Source organism: Condylura cristata, unplaced genomic scaffold (assembly GCF_000260355.1).
Source record: "Condylura cristata isolate star-nosed mole 26May11 unplaced genomic scaffold, ConCri1.0 scaffold00012, whole genome shotgun sequence".
In the NCBI taxonomy this organism is placed as follows: domain Eukaryota; kingdom Metazoa; phylum Chordata; class Mammalia; order Eulipotyphla; family Talpidae; genus Condylura; species Condylura cristata.
Window position 1 is genome coordinate 8,453,006 of NW_004567113.1, and position 18,356 is coordinate 8,471,361.

Here is an 18,356-nt window from a genome sequence, read left to right on the forward strand (position 1 = left end):
CCCTCTATATACTGACCATGCTATATTTTCCCCCTTTTTGGCTTAAGAATCTTAAAATAATTTTTAGTTGTTGAAGGGACTAAACTGGGTTTCAAGTTCAGAATCATCAAAATAACCTTTTTTTTTTTTTCAAGATAGCCATTTTACTTTGTAATACTGTCTAATGGTTATATTATAACCTAAATTGAAAAAGCTCTATCTTGTACATTTTCACAGAGGGGAAAAATGGTTGGAGCAAAAGGTGCTCACTTGCCAAGAAACTTCAGGTTACATTAAATCACGCTCTATGAATTGTATGCTAGAAAACTAGTATTTAGCAAATTTTTGGAGCTCAGGATTATTTTCTAAAGCTTATAAAGTCAGAAAAATAGCAGGTAAGGTTAGTATGCAGAATTCAAAGTAGATGTTAAATAAGATGACTTATCTCTAGTGACTAAAAAGTTGCTGTTCCTAAGTGATTTTAAGTGAACTCTTCAACTTAGAAATAACCTAAAAACAAAATTTTCTTACTTAATGCATTTCTTTGCTCAGTGCCTACTCTCTTCAAGGCTTCTAGAGTATATATTTGAAAATAACTGTGTAGAGTCAAACTTACTGAAGTTTTTTAAAATTTTTCCTCAATCTTGAAGAATATTCTCTTTTAAAAAGAAATGTCAAGATATGCAATAGATAACTTTTTAAAAAATATGATTTGCTATAGTAGACCCAATATTTAGATTTGAATTCAACTACAAAGAGTTCAAAAATGTATCACAGCTCTTCAAGCTCAACCAAGTAACTATTCTTGGGTTGTGTTCTGCCCTTTAGTAACTTTGAGCTTATTGCATAATCTTTGTGGCAAGAGAGGGAACATTTGAGGTTTCCCTTTGAGACAACATGGTGGTCCATTTGATTCATCCTGGTTTTCTGCCAACTCAATCAATGGCTTGAATACTATCTCCACAGTGCAATTACTGTAAACACATGAAGATGTTGTTATTGAATACATGGTGATATTATGTAAATATACATAGTCAAATCAAACAAATAATTATCATATATTAATGGAAATTCAGTCTTATGTAGTACAAAGGATCATGACAATTTTTGAGAGCTATTCTTCTGACTGTCTTATTTTTATGTAAGATCGATGGATAACATCAATCTCTATTTTACATAGTACTGAATTTTATTTCAGTTTGATTACTATGTTAAAGAGCAACAAATGAAAACTGGTTCTTAAGTCTTAAGTACTCAAAGACACATAATTGAGCTTTATTGTGTAAAAACTGTTATAATTACATAAGCTGAATACTCGACTAATAATGTAATCTCTATCTGTACTCATGAAAGTTTAAAAAGGAAAAAGAAAACCTACATTTCCTTAATTCTCAATAGAATCTATTTGACCTATCAGTGTTAAAAGCTTCAAGGGGCCTGGTGCAGCAGACCTGTCTTTCTTCCCTCCATAGTATATTTCAGTAGCTCCTCTTGTTCTGCTCCCCACTCTATCTCTGGTGCATTCTCTCACCAACCCCTGAACCTTTGGCCTATACCCCAGTTCTTCTATGCATAAAAAAAAAATCTTTTTTTTAAAAAAAAAGTCTTAAAATCTAAAAAAGAAAAAAGAAAAGAATGAACAAGCATACTAGCCCACATTTATAGTGGAAGTAAAGCTGCATAAAATGTAAGTTACCAGCAGGCATTCTCTTCATGTGACAGAAATTTAAAGTAAGTGGAACTATTTCATAAGTACACTTAGCTTGAATATTTACCCTGAAATTAAAATTTCAAATGTAGTTTCTTTTTCTGAAGAACACTATATGATGTAGTACACGAACCATTTTTTAAAATTATTTATGACTAGTTTGACATAAACTATTATGTCATTCAGATGTATAGAATTCAGGTAAAAGAAAAAATATACCATTGTTAACTATGGTTAAGTTCCTCTAGATTTTCTAGAACCTAGAAACATAACATACTCTCTGATAATTTAATTTATGAATGATTTGCACAAATAAAAGCAACTGCATACTAAACATTTTAAATAGGCTTCTATAGCTTCCTTGTCTTTCATTCCTTTCTGACCCACTTTTTTTGCTTAAGATTCTTGTGCTGTGAAATAAAAAAAAAACAAAACAGAAGTTATTACAAGACTTATGAATTCCCTAATTTTTAATAGCATAATGAATTGGCACTTTGGAATCTACATAATATTGACTGAGTGTTTGAAAGTAAGACGTGATTATTAGTAGTTGCAAATGATAGCTTCCGTGATTAGGACTATTGACTGCTGCATGTTGTGCTTTGACAGTGCAGTCTGGTCACCCCTGTCTGAGGTGGGGCTAATAGGCCCAGTTAAGAGATTCAAGATGCATCACCCTGGGGTGGGTCTTTACCAGAAATAGTTCTGGGTATAAGCTACAGGCATAGAGGAGAGGGGTGGGGGTGGGGGACGGGGTTGGTAACTAGCCACTGGTGGGAATTCAATTTGTTGATTTATTCTTCAAAGCCCTGTATGAACTAGAGTGGCAGAGTTCAGGGATGCTAGCCTTGCAGTAGGCAGTCGTCAAGGAAACCAACTCAGAAGAGAGAAGTTAAGAACAAAATTGGGCTTTTTCGGGGAGAATAGGTGATCCGTAAAGGAATCACAGAGGTGATCAGACAGGCATCCAATTACTGGAGTGGCAACAAGGTAGATGTTTAATTGCAAGAAGGAGCCTGGGTTTCAGGTGGAGGATACAGATGAGAACATTGGGAAGGCTTTGCTGTCCTAGTGAAGGTTCCTGGACCTTCCTGGAAGGCAAGAATGGGGAAAACCAGAGAGACCAATTCAGTCACTGCTTTGCCTTACTTTTCACCTTGTAGAATTTCAGTTTCTGTGTTGTGAAACTCTTTTAACAGTTGTAGCTGAATGATGTACTCTACGGCCTGTATTCTACTAGACATTTCAATTCCTTCCATCCTCTCTGTGGGAAGGAAGGACTGTTAGAAATAGACATAAATTCCCATTTACATTAACCACTTTTCTGTGGTAAAAATACTGTCTTCTCTAATGTCAGTACTTCTCCAGTGTACCATAACTCACCACAGAGAATTTTTACAAAGGGAAAAAATAGCAGCTACAAACCTACACCTGCCACCATCCCACGTGGCAAATTTATTGCAGCTACAATAGCTCAAACAGTGAGTGTCACGGTCCCCAGAGGCTCATTAGCAATCACCAGTCCTGTTGAAGTGATTAAGGAAATGAAAGGGAAGGACAGGTTACCCTAGACCTTATTTGCCACCAAAAAAGCTTGAACCTCAAACCTAAGGGGAAGAACTTTCTGGTCACATCAACACCTTTTTCTAGCTAGAATCCCAAAGAAGGAGCCAGTAGGGATGATCTAGCAAAAATAAATATAATAAGTACATGCTGGAAAAGATGAAGAGAAATTGAAACACTTAATGTAGTAGTAAAGTGTAAAATGGTGCAGCCACTAGAGAAAATAATATGGTAATTTCTCAAAATATTAAACATAGAATTAGCATATGGTCCAACAATTTCACTCTGGGCCTATACTCTAAAGAATTAAAAGCTAGATCCTGAAGAGAGATTTTATACCCATGTTCATTGTAGCTTTATTTAATAGCCAAAAGGTAAAAGTCACATGTCCATCAACAGATGAGTAAATAATTCACAATATAAGTATACAATTCAGTGTTATTCAGCTTTCAAAAAAAGTTTGTACACATACTACAGCATGAGTGAAACTTGAGGATATTTCTTCTAAGAGAAATAAGCCATATTCAATATGATTCTACTTGTATGAAGAGTCTACAATAGTCAAATTTATAAAGTAATGGCTGCTGAAGCAAGGGTAGGATTGGAAGTTATCATTCAGTGGGTACAATTTCAGTTTTACAAGGTGAAAAGTTCCAGAAATGGATCATGGTAATGGTTGCACAACAAGGGAATGTGTTTAATGCTACTGAGCTGTACACTTAAAAATGGTCAAGGTGGGGGCCCTCCCTGGTGGCGCAGCGGGTTAAAGCACTGCACTAAAAAGCTAAAGCCACTTCCGCATGAGTTCGATCCCCACCCGCCACGGAGGAGATCCACATGGCGTGGCAGACCTCTCCTGACCCGCCCGCTGCTCCCCTCAGCAGTGTACTTGGTCGATCTGCCTGTTCTGCTCCCCGCTCTGTCTCTGGTGAAGCCTCTCACCCTTCGCATCTCTGGCCTGTACCCCAGTTCTGTACAAATAAATAAATCTTTAAAAAAAAAAAATGGTCAAGGTGGTTGCCCTCCCTGGTGGTGCAGCGGCTGAAAGCGCAGCACTGCAAGCTAGTCGCAGCCACTTCAGGGCGGGTTGGATCACTGGTGCAGCAGACCTCTCCTTTCTCGCCTGCTGCTACTCGCAGCAGTGTACTTTGGGAATCTGCCTGTTCTGCTCCCCACTCTGTCTTTGGTGATTCCTTTCGCTGCCCCTGTACCTCTGGCCTATACCCCATCTCTATATGTATAAATAAATAAAAATTTTGAGGGGCCTCCGTCGTGTCATAAGGGGTTAAGTCTCAACACTGTGACACTATCTTCACCCACTACAGCATGATTCTCACCCAGGGAGCTAACGCACACAGCAGACCTCTCTTGTCACACCCGCTGCTCCCCTTAGCAGTGTATTTCAACAAATCTGCCTGTTCTACTCCCCACCTGTCTCTGGTGAATCCTCTCACCGCCCCCCACCCTCGCACCTCTGGCCATACCCCAGCTTTTATATGCATAAATAAATAAATCTTTAGAAAGAAAATAAACAACTTTAAGTGGAAAAAGTATCGTGGAAGTTTCTATATATAACCTTAGCTGAAAACCACTGAACCAGATCAAATTTAAAATTATTTTATGCCAAAGAATGTTATAAACTTTACTGCTATTTGTCACAGAATTCTTCCAAAATTCAATTTTGAGTTGTCAACACCTAAGAATCACTAATCACATTTTGGGCATTTAATTCTATCAATGTTAATTTAAATACTAAGAGTCTATTTAGACTATATTGAAAACCAAAAAATTATATGGATGTTTTTATTTTTTGTATGCTTCTCCTAATGTCTCTGTCAGCATAGCAAAGCAAAGGAAAAATTCTACTTTTGCACACATTCTGTCAGGAGCTCTTACTGTTTCCATCCCTCAGTCACCTTGACTCTCTGAGGGCTCTATTTATATGTACACAATGGATACTACTCAACAATCAAAAAAAGATAAACTTATGCTATTCACAGCAACACAGGATTGAGCTAGATGGGATCATGCTCAGTGAAATAAGTCAGAAGGAAAAAAGAAAAATATTGGATAATTTCACTTAGAAGAGGAATATAGGGGAACCAAATACGGGATCAGAGAAAACTAATAATAATAACAATAAATTTTAAAATTTGACAGAAGAGCACACCAACTGTGGTGATGGTTCATGTGTGTAATGGTGGTGGAAATTCTTCGGGGACTGCACCTGAGAGCAGAAAGCAAGAATTGTACAAAAAATGAACAATGATGTAAGGTATATATAAATAAATAAATTATATTTAAAATTTTTAAAGAAATGAAGATTTAAATAAAATGTAAACAAGTAGTAGACTAGCTTTGCCTGATATAAGTACTCCCAGTTCCCATTTAAATTCTAGTAATGAAATAAATGACAAGAAAACTAAAGTCAGTATTACAACAGTGCTAAGGAAAATGATGTCAGTGACCACATTGTCAATGAGGGTGGACCAAGAAACATATTTTGATTTTGTAGACTTCACAGTCACTATCTGAATGACATAGATGACCATGAAAAGAAAGAAGGAAAAATTCACTTGGATTCCTTCCACTGTGTATTACACTACCAAGAAAAGCAAGTGACATTTCTTCCAATTCAATAGAAACTGTTTTAACTATCTAGGGAGGGTATTTCAGTACCCATTCAGAGATTAGCACTTTCAGGAAACAAAATAACAAAGAAAAAAGGGGATTACCCCTAAAATTGCTAATAAGAGCATTTGAGAAAGGTGTAAAGGGAGGGTGATTATTGAATTTAATGACTGCTATCAGAATATACAAAACAAAGAGAAACTACAAATTTGTTTCTGTTTCTCCAACTTAGTTGTAAAATTGTACAGAGCAGCAAACGCATAAAGTACAACTGTTTTAGGCTATCTCATTTACTGATTCTGAAAGTATAAATCTGAAAGAGGTCATTTACCCACAGTCAAGAGACAGTGACATAAATTAAAAGCACTTCATCCATCCAGGCTTTGGAATGTAACTTAACCTCAATTGGATAATCCTCTTTAAGAGTCACTAAACTCAAAAAACTGTTTGAAACCAACCTATGAAGAAAAATTGCAAACTAAGGGAATGAATGACTTATCCTGGAGATTCACTATAAATAAATATATATATATATATATATATATATATTTATATATATATCAGAATTGTATTTAATGCGATTCAGAATTAACTCTGAGCAGTAATATTGTTAATCTTCTCAAAATTACTCAAGTACATAACCAAACTCTGAACCATGTATGGGAACATGGTAAGAGCTGACAAATCTATTAACAGAAAATTTTAAAACCGGGAAAGCAGTAAATATATATTATTAGCCATGAAAATAAAACAAGTATATGAAAAAATAAAAACTTGAGCATCTTTTCCAAATTGTTGAAGAAAAAGTGATGAGAGAAATAATGTTAGAAGTGAATGTCAAATATTGAACAGCCAACCTCAGCATTATGATCCTAAGGAAGAAACCATACTGACAGAAATAGAAGTAGAAAGAAATAATCATTAAATATTTGTACATCATACATCTGAAAAGGAACTAATATCCAAGATCTACAAAGGACTCATATAACTCAACAACATAATAATAAAATTGAGTCAAAAGTTGGGCAGAAGAACTAAATAGACACTTCTCCAAAGAGATGCCCACAGGCCAACAGGCCAACAAACTTTCCTCATCATTTATTATCATGCAAACACAAGCCACAAAGAGATACTGTCTCACATCTGTAAGAACGGCGCATATCACAAAGACAAAAAAACGCAAGGTTGACAAAGTTGTGGAGAGAAGGGTCCCGAGTACACAGTGGTGGGAATGTACACAGGTTCAAGTCCTTACAGAAAACAGTATGGAGTTTTCTCCAAATATTAAAAATAAGTTTACCAATAGATTTAGCAATTCCACTCAAAGAATGCAAAAACACTATTTCAAAGAGATCTGTACACTCCTGTGTTCGCTCTAGCACAATTTGCAGTAGTTAGATTACAGAAATAACCTAAGTGCCCAGGAGCTGATGACAGATTAAGATGTGGTATGTATGTATATGTGTGTGTATATGTTTGTACATATACATATATACATATGTAAATGTGTGTATACATAAATACATACACATGAACCACAGTGGAATACTATGTGCCTACAAAACAAATAAGATTAACATTTCCTCTTGCAATACATGGATACAACTGGAGGGGATTAAAAAAAAAAACTGGAGGGGATTATGCTAAGTGAAGTGAAATAGGTCAGAACAAAAAAAATAAATAGTATACAGGTAATGAGAAACAAAAAAGAGAATCAGACAAAATCAAACCATTTACAAACCTCAAAAGTCCAAATGGAGAACTGAGGTTGCCATAGTGGAGAGCAGGGTATAGTACATCGTGCAGGACTATGGACGCCTTGTTGCTGAGTGTGGTATGGTAATATATATATGAAAAGTTGTGAGAGATATACACTTCTATGTTCACTGTTGCACAATATAGCTAGAGGTCTATAGCTGAATCATATACAGTGTTGTAGATCAGTGGTGCCTCAATTAAAAAACAATAGAAGTAGATCTCAAGAAGTAGATATCAGATAATTGGTGAATTTAAAAAACTTGTTAAGTAGACAGTAATTATAGTCATTAACATAGGGCAAAGAGCAATAAACTTGCTTGTCTTGCATCAAAGGTAGTAGTATAATAAAAGCAGTTTTTGTTGTGTTTGGATATTGTTTTCATTTTACTAGTTATAGATATATGGCTGGAAGAGGGAATCATTAAAAGCTCAGTGTATGGGGTGCCTATATATTGCAAATTCTTTCAGAAGATTAGAGATAGAAATCAAAGGGAAGGAAAGCTCCCAAATTAGAGAACCTAAAACAAAAATCATAAAATTATAACAAGTATCTCAGCTCTGACAGGAAATAAAAATGGATTAAATTCTTTAACAAAAATTAAAAATACTTTTTAAAAAATGACTACATAAATTGTATTTTGCTCTAAAGAGCCATGCCTAAAATAAATGGCACAGAAAAGTTAACAATAAAAATCTAGGATATATCTGATGATATGAACAAAAAGAAAACAGAGATAACAAAGTCAATAACATCATACATAACTCTTTCATATCCAAGTGTTTATACTGTGTAAGACATTTTCTTAGCAAATTAGAGAAAAATTTATTATTCTCAGCCTATTACAGAGGATTTAAAAAAAATGATCTGCCTGTCCTGCTCCCCACTCTGTTTCTGATGAAATCTCTCACCCCCCAAACCTCTGGCCTGTATCCCAGTTCTGGTATGCATAAATGAATAAAACTTTTTTTTTTTTAAAGATTTATTTATTGGTGCATACAGAACTGGGGTACAGGCCAGAGACTCAAGGGTGGTGAAAGACTTCACCAGAGAAAGAGCGGGGAGCAGAACAGGCAGATGGAGGAAGTACACTGCTGAGGGGAGCAGCAGGCGGGCCAGGAGAGGTCTGCCACGCCATGTGGTCACCTCCGGGGCAGGCGGGGATCGAACTCATGCGGAAGTGGCTTTAGCTTCTTAGTGCTGTACTTTAACCCGCTGTGCCACCAGGGAGGGCCATAAATAAATAAAACTTTAAAAAAGATTTATGAATAAAGTGAATCTTGTACTTTGGCTTATTTGCATATTATCTTTTCATCAGTGTTTTCAAATTACCTCTAGGAGCCAGTTATAGCTATAGAAGCAGTTCTTGTTCAGTCATTAAATGTTCTTAGAAATCTTGTTGTTGGTGAATTGTTAAGCATATTCTAAAAGAACTGGGGCAGTATTTGTACACTAATTCTAGTATCTAATAAACTATAAATATGCCTGGCACTGTCATAATACTAAAAATATAGTTATTACCTTTTGTAATGATTTAAACTTTGGGCAATAAATTGAAATCTGATTGAGTGTTACCAACTTTTAGAACTAAAAGAAAGCCACAGAGATCACTAACCAAACCTTTTATTTCTGTATGAGGAAACCAAGTAAAAACAGCCCAGCTAACCAACAATCTGCCTATCATTTCAGCTAACTACAGAGCCAACACTAGAATTTCTCTTTTCTGATTCCCAGGGAAAATATTCTCTTCTCAGAATACTTTCTTTAGGGAAATGCTATGAACATACAAATATGTTAAGTAAACCAAAAATTCCAAGGAACTATTAAAATCTAAAAGTTTGAATTTATCAAAAATTTGACCTATAACTATATTTAAAAATTAATAAGCTTTCTTTTTTATTATATTATTTATTTAGTTATTTAGTTATTTTACAAACTGAACAAGCCTTTTTAAGACTTGAGGGGGCTCAGGTCATTTTTTTTTTAAACCATAGAAATGTTGATGTCTTGCCATTTTTTCCTCTCAGTTTAGCATAACTTCTCAAATTATACCTTCATTATTCCAAATTGTGATATCTCAGTAATTGAAGCTTTAAAGAATTCTAGTGGCAAATATTTTTAATATTTAAAAATTTAGAAATTGTGATATCTCAGTAATTGAAGCTTTAAAGAATTCTAGTGGCAAATATTTAGACCCCACTGACCACTGTCATCCACCAGCAAACAGCTTGAGAATCACTGGCATGTTTGGGAGCTTTGCCGAATCTTCGCTTCTCCTTCCCTAAACGTAGGCCTGATAAATTAGAATCCATGTGTAAAAAAATCCCAGACAATTCTGATGCACATTGGAGCTTAACAAGTATTTATTGACATTAATAATCTCTCAATCGGGTTGGGTTTTTTTGCCATTTCCTTGTCTCTTTCCTCCTCACCTTTCTTTCACTTTTCTCATACAAACCCAAAAGATAAACATGAAAATATCAGTTTGATTTTTTAGCTTTTAGGACAACTACATAGTACCCTTTGCTTTTTTACGTCATACAGTGGATTTTATCTTTTATTGAAGTTATATTAATTTACATCATTGTGAGTATTTTAGGTATAAGTCTCCCCACACCCCCACTTTCTGGTGATCTTTTAAAAGGCAAAAAGAAGTTCAGGCATGTGGACAGAAGATGAAGAAATATATCTCTTTTGGGGCGGGGGGGATGGCTTAGGAGACGCAATAGCTCATTATACACCTTCAGCGTGCTTTTAATATCTAGCAGATGTACATTCTTTTCCTTCTTCTAGGTTCCTCCCAGGTTCCTCCCAAGTTATTATTCATGGTAGCCCCTGCTGTCCAAACCCAAGGTTGTATAACTGCATTGAGAAGTGGAGTACAGGAGTTAATTACACAGTGTTGAATTTACAGAGGGTGAGCCACAAAGCTTCAAAAGCAGGGACTGCCTGTTCCAATTAAGGACAGAAAACAGGCAAAGGATTTATTGTTGGTTATGTAAACTGGGAACCACTATGAATAACAGGCATTGTGAGGCAGAAGAGAAATGGTTGTGATTAAAAAGTAAAGAAAATACCTAAGTCCAGGCTTCCATATACGAAGATGATTCTAGTGAGTTTTGATTCTAGTAAGTGATGGACTGAAAATCTAGTGTAGTGATTAAGAATTTAGATTCTGAACTAAACCTTTCTATTTTTTTAAGCTTTTATTTATTCATGTAGAAGAACTGGAGTGTAGGCCAGAGATGTGAGAGGATTTGCCAGAAACAGAATGGAGCAGAACAGGTGGATTTTATAGACATACACTGCTGAGGGGAGCAGTGGGCGAGACAGGAGAGGTCTGCTGTGCCATCTGGGTCAGATCCCTGGCCAGGGATTGAACTCAGGTGGTGATAGCAGTGATAGTGCTGAAACTTAATTCTTATGTCAACAGGAAGGCCCTGAGTGAAATCTCCCATGGTTTAAATCCCAGCTCATACGTTTCCTGACTGTGACTATAGACTAGTACTTAACTTCTCTAGCCTGTTAGTCTGAAAATAGGAAAATAAAAACAATAGAACTACATCACAGAGTTACTGTAAGCAGGAAATAAGAAACTCTAAAAATTACTACAATATCTAAAACATAATAAGCACTCTAAGTATTAGGTTGTGTTATTCATCCATGTATTTAGGGTGTATTATTCATTCATTGTGATTATTCTCGTGAGTGTGCCTTGTGCACAATGGCTTTCTTTTAATTGGTTCTTCTGTGATTTGGCACTGGTCCATGGCTACGATAAACTACTGCAGCTTTAACTAGAGGAGATTCTCAGGGCTAAGTGTCTGTTGACCCCTCTGAGATAACCCGTCTTATGCCAGGTGTGATGGTGATGATAGTGGTAAGGAATGATGAAAGAAAATGAGAAATATCATTTAATCCCTGAGGCACTTAGAGTCTGAATTGCAAGAGATAAGATATACCCATACTTGGAAGAAAAACTCCAGCAGATGATTCCAGAGCAACATGTTCATATGTTGAAAATTAAATAGCACTGATATATTGATGGGGATCTCTAGCGTGGTTTAAAGGCAACCATTAGTGTTGGTCATTAGCAGCTTTTATTTTCTTCAGGTGTCTTCTACAAAGAAGAAAAAACTATGAGATTAGGCAAAACTATAGTTTGAAATACATTAAAGATTTTTGTAACTTTTTTTAAAGTATAGTTACTTTTGGATCTTGATGTAGAAGTGGACAAGGCACTAAACGGCAGAACATGGAAAAGTACTGCTCTGAACAGAGTTAAAATAGCTGCCAGCCTCAGCCTCACTGCGGTTATGTGAACACGGAGGACAGGCAGGAGGGCGGGGCTCCACGGGCTGCTGTCAGATTGTGTTCTGTACTTTTTCATCATCCCACTTCATGCTGACTGCCTTTTAATATTTTCAAAAGAATGTAGGCTTTAGAGAAAATAGAAAAAATAGGGGATATTTACAAATGCTCGACCAATTTGGGTAATACAGTGAAGCTATTAGAACTTGAAGTGTTTTTCATCTTGAGGAATTTTTGTAGAAAAGGTGATTTAGAAAAGATAGTTTAGAAATTGAAAGCAGTGTTGGTTCCTCACGTCCAACCCTCTTTGGTCCCTCTGTTTTCTGTACATTCAGAACCAGGTTAGAAAAATGCTTTTCTCTGCTCACCTGGAGCAGGGCGTGGTGGGGTAGGTGCCCATGCCAGGCCAAAAGAGGGAGTGGGCAGAGTTGGTAGTGGGAGGGAGCAGCAATCGCATTAATATTTGGGAAAATGCAAAGACTTTGAAGTCTTTAGCAGCTGAACAAGTAGACATGGTTTTCATTGTCACTTGTGAAGTCTCTTGATTATCTTTAAAATTGAGAAAAAGCCACTTTTCAGGAATAAACCAGGACCATCACTAATTGTTGAAACCTATGAAAGTTATCACATGTCAGTGGATATAAAGCACCACACAAGCTGAGTGAGGCCTGACTCAAGGTTCAGTCTCTGATCTAATCTGCATTTCTCTTTGCTTCTTTCCCACAGTGCTCACGTATCCCAAGTCAGCAATGTTTCAGCAACTGGAGAGTAAGTTGTTTGGAGTGGGGTTCCCCCCTCCTTTCCTGTTTATTAAATAGAAAGCTTTCTTAATGGTGTAAAATACAAGCATACATCACACCAGCGATAGTGACCGCCATTGGCTATACCAAATAGCCTGCTTATGCTATCATTTATTATGTTACATTAGGCTGCACCAGAGTTACACTCAGTAGCATCTGCACTAAGATGAAGTTGCCTCAGGGCACACTTCTCAGAAAATAATCCCTTCATTACGTAACAAATGACTGTATTGGAAGATTGATACAAAAGGAAACAAATGATGACTTTTAAAACTATACAGAGAAGATTCCCAAACAAGAAGTGTTCATATTTAGTTTCTATGAGCATGTGTGACTAGTGACAACTCAACCAACCATTCAAACATACGAGATTTTTTGTTTAATTGCAGTAAAAATTATTTCAGGGTCAGTTAATATTTGCAAAGCAATCTGTGAGCTTTGGGAGGGACCTTATGACAAAGGATGCCATTTAAGATTTTAGTGTTATCTGTGTCCCTACTTCTTCATTTAATTTTGCTCAGCCTATATTTAGTTAATACTTGCAATATGCCAAGCATAATGTTAAGCATGTAATGTCAAATAAGCCTTAGGCTCTGTCTGCGTGAACTTTACAGTCTCACAGGGGCACAGAAAGAAGAGCAAATTAGTGTTAGTAACAAGTCTTTACCAAAGGTCACTGGCTGTGTCCTACTAATTGGACCCATCACATGTCCTTTTCTTCCTAACACCACCAGTTGTAATTCGACTAAAGTCAGAACTTAAGTTGTCTGCCCTTGCCTGCCTCTCTGATTATATTGCTCATTATTCTTCAGTCACACAAGCTTCTGTTTCTGAAAAAGGCCAAGCTTATTCCCGCCTTGGAGCCTTGCACAGCCTGATCCTTACAATGGCCAACATCTTCTTACTGTTCATTTCCTAGTTCAAATGTTACTTCATCTGAGACACTATCTCTGACTATCCACAGAGATAGTCACTTTCCAACACTTTTCACATTTTGCACAAAATTTATCACTATCTAAAACTCCATGTTTTTTTTATTATCTTGTCTCATAGACGCAGGAACATTATCCATCATATTTATCGCTGTATCACTAGTATCTACAAAAATACCTGGCATGCAGTAGGCACTACATATATATGCTTGAAACTTGCTTTCCCCAAATTTTCCATCACATCTACCTACCTTCTTTCTTGCTGTGACATATGTGGGCCTTTTTGGAGCATCTTCCAGCAACAGGAATCAGGTAAAGAAGGAAGGGAAGATGTGACATGAGATGAGGAAACAGAGGGCAGGATTAACCTCTCTGAGCTTTTTGAATTTTAAAAGGATTCCAGAATTATACCTGTTACACATGTTCCTATCTATTTGTTTCCAAATACTTTACTTTCTATATGTTTTAATGAGTATAGACAAGCTGTAGGATGGGTCTCTCTCTCGCTCTAATATACACACACACTCTCTAATAGATACACACACTATATATGGTAATATACTCACATGGTAATCTTGATTCATTGAATGTGTTCTAGATGTAAAAATTTTAGTTAGGCCCTCCCTGTGGCGCAGCAGGTTAAAGCACAGCACTGAGAAGCATGAGTTCGATCCCTGCCTGCCCTGGAGGAGATCCACATGGCGTGGCAGACCTCTCCTGACCCACCCGGTGCTCCCCTCAGCAGTGTGCTTCATCGATGCCTGTTCTGCTCCCTGCTTTGTCTCTGGTGAAGCCTCTCACCCTCCGCATCTCTGGCCTGTGCCCCAACTCTATATGAATAAATAAATAAATCTTTAAACAAAAATTTTTAGTTATACTTGTTTGTTGTCTTACATGTAATGAAATTACTGAATATATTATGAAATTACATTTGGAATACTTAAATAGCTTAATTTTTCAGACCCATTTTATTTAACTGAGTATATATTTCCACCTGAATACTTTAAAATGTGTGCATGATTCTTTTTTTTGAAATGGTGATAACCTTACTAAGGTATAAATGATATGCAAAAAATACATGATTAATATATACAGTTTGATAAGGTGGAATATGATTTTTCTCAAGAAAAGGAAAACATGTTTGAGAAATAAAAGTTTAGAATTCCAAGCCAACTTATCCAGAACTAAATAGTGCAACAACAAAAGCTTAGACACACTGAGAGATAATGAAGCTTTAAAAAGGATCGCATATCCATCTTACCATGCACTATTTTCAGTCCCTGGACATGTCTAGTCTGCACAGTTGAATAAAGAAAATCTATCTCTCCATCTTCAGTAACATTTATTCAGACACTTGCATGGAACCACTTCAATTTTTAAAATTTAAAATTTAAGTTTTAAATTTTAAGAAAAATTTTACCACTCTGTTATGAGTAGTAAATGTTCTGATGAGGTGTACTTTTTCAACAGCATTAATTCCACAGCAATTTTATGTTAAAAGGGTTCTAAATAGATGAATGCATCTATTGTGCAAATTTGCATTGTGACACATGCTGTCTCTCTCTCAGAAGTGCTTGTACAAAATCTAAAGGAAATTGACCTTTGAAGGAAAAGGCCCACTATTTCTCCATAAAGAAAACAAAAAAAACTCCTTATTTTACCTTGTATTAACTGACCCTTATTTCCGTGGGGCTTCCTGTCATAGTTGCTGGACTAGGTATGACCATTCAGTAGTCCTGGCTTCAAAAAGGATAAGGAACAGAGTTACCACGTCATTGGAAACTGTTCTATTAGTTTTGTATATTTTAACACACAATGCAGATATTTTGAGATGAATGCCTAATAAATCATCTTTGTTTGTGAAGCTATAGTAGATCTTCCATTGGGATTTCTGAGAGTTCTAAATTATGGACACATGTTTTTTAAGACAGTAAATTAGATGGCTTGCTTGATTTTGTGTTCCAGACTCTTGGAAAGAACCATTCGGTCAGCTGTAGAACAGCATCTTTTTGATGTTAATACGTCTGGAGGCCAAAGTTCAGAGGACCCAGAATCTGGGACATTACCATCTTCCATCACATCCGCCAGACAGCGTCGCCGCCAAGCCAAGGAGCAGGATGATGTTCTCCATGGCAGAGACCTGTGAGTTGACACTGGGACTTATTTGTGTTTTCTCTCCTTCTTTTAAAAATATCCACCTAAATTTGTCACTGTGTTACAGTTACTCCCATCTCAATATTTTTTTAAAGATTTAATTATCTATGCATACAGAAATGGGGTACAGTCCAGAGGTGGGGGGGTTGTGAGAGGATTCACAAGAGAAAAAGTGGGGAGCAGACAGGCAGATCATCAAAATATACTGCTGAAGGAAGCAGAAGAGACAAGAGAGGTCTGCTGCACCATGTGAATCACCTCTGGAGCAGGGATCGAACTCATGCTGAAGGGGTGGCGACTAGCTTCCTAGTGCTGTGCTTTAACTCGTTGAGCCACCAGGGAGGTCCCCCCATCTCAATATTTAAAGTTAAAACTTTCAGAGTTTCAGAACTGACCATTCTAATCTAACATTTGGGAGTAAATATTTCAATTTTGTCTAGGTATATGATATATGGTAGAAAGCCAGTTCTGATTAAATACATATACTGACCTCATGAATATCTTATTTAGAGGGCTAAATGTGCCCTCTTTAGGGCTGACCCATTGAGGAGAAAATTGTCATTTGCCTATCTAGAGGTGGTTTTGTTCCTTGATAGACAACATTCATTTGGCTGTTAGATTAGCTTATGAATCTGCAGACTTCCTTACTACCTTAACCTGATTATATACTAGAATGTTACACTAGTACTCTTGACAGATTATTATATTTTAGTGTAAGGAAGGTTGAGCTTAAACGAAATCAGAAGAAGTTCTTGGATTCTTTCGCTATAACTGCAGTGACCAATTGGAAGTACTCCCGTAATATGAATTTCAAGACTAATATTACAAGGAACTTTATTCTCAAGTAAAAGATTTGATAAAATACAATTACTATCCATATTATTATGTAATCATGACTTAAATTGTCAAGTAAAATATTTTACATACAATAGACTGTAGTCATATATTTTTCCGGAAAGTTTCAAATTTATTATTAGCTGTAGTAGCACTAAGTGTCCATAAATGTCTGGTTTTTAACTCCTGATAAAATGTCAAAGACAAAACCAAACTTTAGTCCCCCTATTCTTTTTCATCTGGACTCAAAATCTAGGTCAAAATTTTTCTGTTAAAGAAAGACACAAGAGGCCCTCCCTAGTGGCGCAGTGGGTTTTAAAGCACAGCACTGAGAAGCTAAAGCCACTTCCACAAGAGTTCGATTCCTGCCTGCCCCGGAGGTGACCACATGGTGTGGCAGACCTCTCCTGACCCGCCCGCTGCTCCCCTCAGCAGTGTACTTCATCGATCTGCCTGTTCTGCTCCCTGCTCTGCCTCTGGTGAATCCTCTCACCCTCCGCATCTCTGGCCTGTACTCCAGTTCTGTATGAATAAATAAATAAATCTTTAAAAAAAAAAAAGAAAGAAAGAAAGACACAAGAGATAATATCATAAATAAAGTCTGTCTCACATGTCCCTGAGATATTTAAGGGCTATATTAACAAATAAAATGTTAAAATGTACACATTCTGTACCTCTAGGGCTTCAGTAAACCTCAGTTTCAAAACCAAAAATAAATAAAATAGTGTTAGCAATTATAGCAGACTAAATTTCAAGTGGCATACACAGCACTTTTTTAGAGATCATCTTGGAGCTAATGGGTAGCAGCAGATAATGTTATACTATTCTTAGAAATTAGAAAAGTAATACAGGAGATATTTATGTTAAAAATTAGCTACTGACTAAAATTTAGAGAAAATATTTAGATGTATAATTAACTTGTATGTTGTTTATATTGTATTACATGGTGGTAAGTATGTGATTGAAGAGTCAAATTCTCCACAAAATTCATCATGACAAATTTTTTGAAAGAAGCAATACAGAAAAGAAAGATTATGGATACTTTATTTCAGTGTAAATAGCTTCTTATTGTCTAAATGCATAAGAAAACATCAGGCTTTTTTTTTCCTACAATAAAAATGGAAACATACAAGGAATATAAACTGAAAAGGTTTATTTAATTCATTTAATGAAAAATTCACTATCAGGGTTTCATTCATATGAAATATAAATAATCAAATCAATAAAAACTGGCAAAACAGAGCAAAATAAGTCTTATTAGACTGTGAAAAATATGGTGGTCACTGGAGAACAAGTGGAGGGGTTGGATTACTCTGTGGATAAAGAGTGTCAAGTTGATAGTGTAATGGCCCTAGGAAGTTTGGTGGTGGGTGAACGCAGCATACACACATGCCAAAGAGTTAAGCAAGACACCCCAAAGTATAGAGTTCTATAAAATAATGGTGAATCATTAGAATTCATTTGTAAAAATTACCCTCTTCCAGGTGCTTGGAAATGCTAACTGTTCTTTTTTTTAAAAGATTTATTTATTCATACAGAACTGGGGTACAGGCCAGAGATGTGGAGGGTAAGAGGATTCACCAGAGACAGCGTGGGAGCAGAACAGGCTGACTGACGAAGTACACTGCTGAGGGGAGCAGCGGGCGGGTCAGGAGAGGTCTGCCATGTCATGTGGGTCACCTCCAGGG

The 18,356-nt window shown here is 36.4% G+C and overlaps 1 protein-coding gene across 3 annotated transcripts in view; it reads left to right on the plus strand.

Moving 5' to 3' along the window:
• FAM13A (family with sequence similarity 13, member A) overlaps positions 1-18,356 on the plus strand; it is a 438,275-nt gene that overhangs the window by 365,677 nt on the left and 54,242 nt on the right. For all 3 annotated transcript variants that reach the window (XM_012724150.1, XM_012724149.1, XM_004681127.2), the window contains 2 exons: positions 12,675-12,716; positions 15,646-15,822. In XM_012724150.1, coding sequence (XP_012579604.1) covers positions 12,675-12,716; positions 15,646-15,822 — 219 coding nt within the window. The remainder of the gene's footprint in view (positions 1-12,674; positions 12,717-15,645; positions 15,823-18,356) is intronic.